The following is a 2,804-nucleotide window of genomic DNA, read 5'->3' as shown; positions in this document are numbered from 1 at the left end:
GTGCTGCGCAAGCCACCGCAGAAGGCATTCGGTGTCACCGTGGACCTCTGGAGCATTGGTGTCACCTTCTACCACGCTGCCACCGGCAGCCTCCCGTTYGTGCCCTTCGGGGGACCCCGCAGGAACAAGGAGATGATGTAGGTCCCATGCCCAGTTGTGATTCCCTGCTGGTTTGACCCCATATGGCTTCAAAGCCCTGTCAAGGATCCCTTGGGAGTGCTGTGTGTGCTGTGGGGGCAGAACCCATTTCCCATTTTCCATGTTTTCCTCCAAAAGGGATTGCTGGGTGGGGCACTGAGCATAGGAACCCGATGATCTTGATCTTCCATGCCAGATAATCCCATAAAATGTACCCCAGCTGGAAGATGAAGCAGGGTTGACACTCTCTTGGAAGTTTTCACCATTTCCCACAGTTTTTTCCCTCTGGGCACTTTATTTCCTCAGTGAATCACATCTTCCCCAGCCCAGCCCTGCTCTTCCCCATCCCTCAGGTGGATCAGAGCTCACTTGGCTCCTKCCAGCAGCCACCAATTCCCTCCCCCAGGTACAAAATCACCACGGAGAAGCCTCCGGGAGCCATCGCCGGGGTGCAGAGGCAGGAGAACGGCACCGTGGAGTGGAGCTACGAGCTGCCCATCACCTGCCGCCTCTCGGTGTGAGTGTCCCTGCAACCCCATATCCTTGGGGGGCCAGAGGAGCTTCTCATCTTCAGTTGGGACAGCTTCCCAGCCAGGGAAAAGGGGATTCGCTTTCCAGACAGAAAAAGGGGCTGCAGGAAATGGCAGCGGCTCTCAGTGGCTCTCAGTGGTCACCTCTTTCATCCAAACATCTCTTTCTGCCGTTTCTGCCCTTTCAGGGGGCTGAAGGATCAGCTGATCCCCATCTTGGCCAACATCCTGGAGGTGGATCAGGAGAAATGCTGGGGCTTTGATCAGTTTTTCGCCGGAACCAACGACATCTTGCAGAGGATCGTGGTGGACGTGTTCTCCCTGCAGCAGGCGTCCTCCCACCGCATCTACATCCACTCCTACAACACGTGAGGATGCCCAGGCTGTGTTTAACGCAAATTTGGGGCTGGGGCTCAGAAGGCTCAGCCTTTCCCTGTCACAGGTGACCCTGGGGCAGCACCATTCCCTTGGCATCACTCCCAAATCGGGTTTAAACACACCAGGCTCACATCAGCCTTTCCATTGATGGAGCTTTGGGCACTCACAGAGTCCCAGGGAGGTGTCTGAAGGGCTCTGCTGACTTTGTGCCGTATTTTGCTAAGAAAAAACATCAATATTTTGGTATTTTGAGGGCTGCTGAAGTGGCACAAATCTGTGTGCTCACCTCATTGCTTATCCCCACCCTTTCACTTCTTTCTCCGTTCCAGCACCACCAAGTTTTTGGATGCCGTCTTCAAGCAGACAAATATAGCCCCTCACCACCAGGAGTATTTTTTTGAAGGACACCTGTACGAGCTGGATCCCAACCTACAAGCTCATCATTTCTGCAGAACCACAGAGTTCAGCCCCCTGATGTTGCTGAGCACCTCGGAACAGCCTGAGGACGTGGTTGGGGTTCGATACCGAGACCGTGAGTGCGGATGGTCCCGGATGTGTCAGCGGCTGTCGGATGAGGGATTTGTTCCAGTTATTATCCCAAAAGATTTCCCATTTCCCAGCAGGGTGATGGGCCCATTTCCTGCCTGATCCCAGGTCTGGGTGCCTGGGCAGTGTTGGAGCCAGTCCCAGTTCCCAGTAGGGTTCCCAGTTCACCAAACTGGTCGTTTCCCACTGCCAGGTTGTGCCAGTCCCCGTTCCCAGTAGAGATCCCAGTTCCACCAGTGGGGTGTGAAGGTTCCCAGTGCCAATTCCAGCCCCAATTCCCATTCCCATTCCTGGTCMCTSAYTGCAGGARCTGGAGCAGGATTAGGAGTTTCYRKGGTCACYTTTCCCCTGCCATGTGCTGGTGCTCCACAGCCCCACTGGGCTTTGCAKGGAATTCCTGCCATCATCAGTGCTTCCAGAATATTCTGGGGGGCTGCACTGAGCCTTCAGCACTGAGGCTGCAATCCTGAGTGGCTGCAGGGTTGGTTTGGTGGGTGGGAGCAGCCTGACCCTGCACCCTGACCCCAAACCTTGACCCCACACCCTGACCCTGACCTCACACCCTGACCCCAAACCCTGACTCTACACCCTGGCCCCACACCCTAACCCTGACCCCACACCCTGACCCTGATCCCGTACCCTGTCCCCACACCCTGACCCTATACCCTGATCCCGTACCCTGACCCCACACCCTGACCCCTCCTCTCTTTCCAGCGGCACTGGAGTTCCCCAAATTCGTGCCCAGGGTGGACGTGGTGGCCGACTGCAGCGCAGCCAAGGTGGGTGCGTGAGCCAGGGGCTCAGGGCAGCCCTGGGCACTCTCCTGGCACTGTCCTGGCACTGTCCTGGCACTGTCCTACAGTGTCCTGGTACTGTCCTGGCACTGTCCTCGCACTGTCCTGGCACTGTCCTGGCACTGTCCTGACACTCTCCTGTCACTCTCCTGGCACTGTCCTTGTCCTGCACTGTCCTGGCACTCTCCTGGCATTGTCCTGTCCTGGCACTGTCCTGCACTGTCCTGCACTGTCCTGCACTCTCCTGGCAGTGTCCTGTCCTGGCACTGTCCTGTCCTGGCACTGTCCTGGCACTGTCCTGGCACTCTCCTGGCACTGTCCTGGCACTGTCCTGGCAGTGTCCTGTCCTGGCACTGTCCTGGCGCTGTCCTGCAGTGTCCTGGCACTGTCCTGGCACTGTCCTGCACTGTCCTGGCAC

General features: G+C 57.2%; 1 protein-coding gene across 1 annotated transcript in view; it reads left to right on the top strand.

Annotated features, from left to right (window-relative positions):
- IKBKE (inhibitor of nuclear factor kappa B kinase subunit epsilon) overlaps nt 1–2,398 on the top strand; it is a 7,321-nt gene extending 4,923 nt beyond the window's left edge. The window contains exons 6-10 of the mRNA XM_057387577.1: nt 1–137; nt 545–655; nt 857–1,036; nt 1,376–1,578; nt 2,307–2,398. The exon at nt 1–137 is cut by the window's left edge and continues 12 nt beyond it. Of these exons, the coding sequence (XP_057243560.1) occupies nt 1–137; nt 545–655; nt 857–1,036; nt 1,376–1,578; nt 2,307–2,383 (708 nt within the window). The 3' untranslated portion in view covers nt 2,384–2,398. The remainder of the gene's footprint in view (nt 138–544; nt 656–856; nt 1,037–1,375; nt 1,579–2,306) is intronic.
- Nucleotides 2,399–2,804: the final 406 nt, after the last annotated feature.

The sequence above is a fragment of the Malurus melanocephalus genome, unplaced genomic scaffold (genome assembly GCF_030028575.1).
Source record: "Malurus melanocephalus ecotype Western Australia unplaced genomic scaffold, MMel_1.1 scaffold_1258, whole genome shotgun sequence".
Classification (NCBI taxonomy): Eukaryota; Metazoa; Chordata; class Aves; order Passeriformes; family Maluridae; genus Malurus; species Malurus melanocephalus.
Note: the sequence above shows the minus strand (reverse complement) of the source record. Positions and strands in the feature narration are given on the sequence as shown.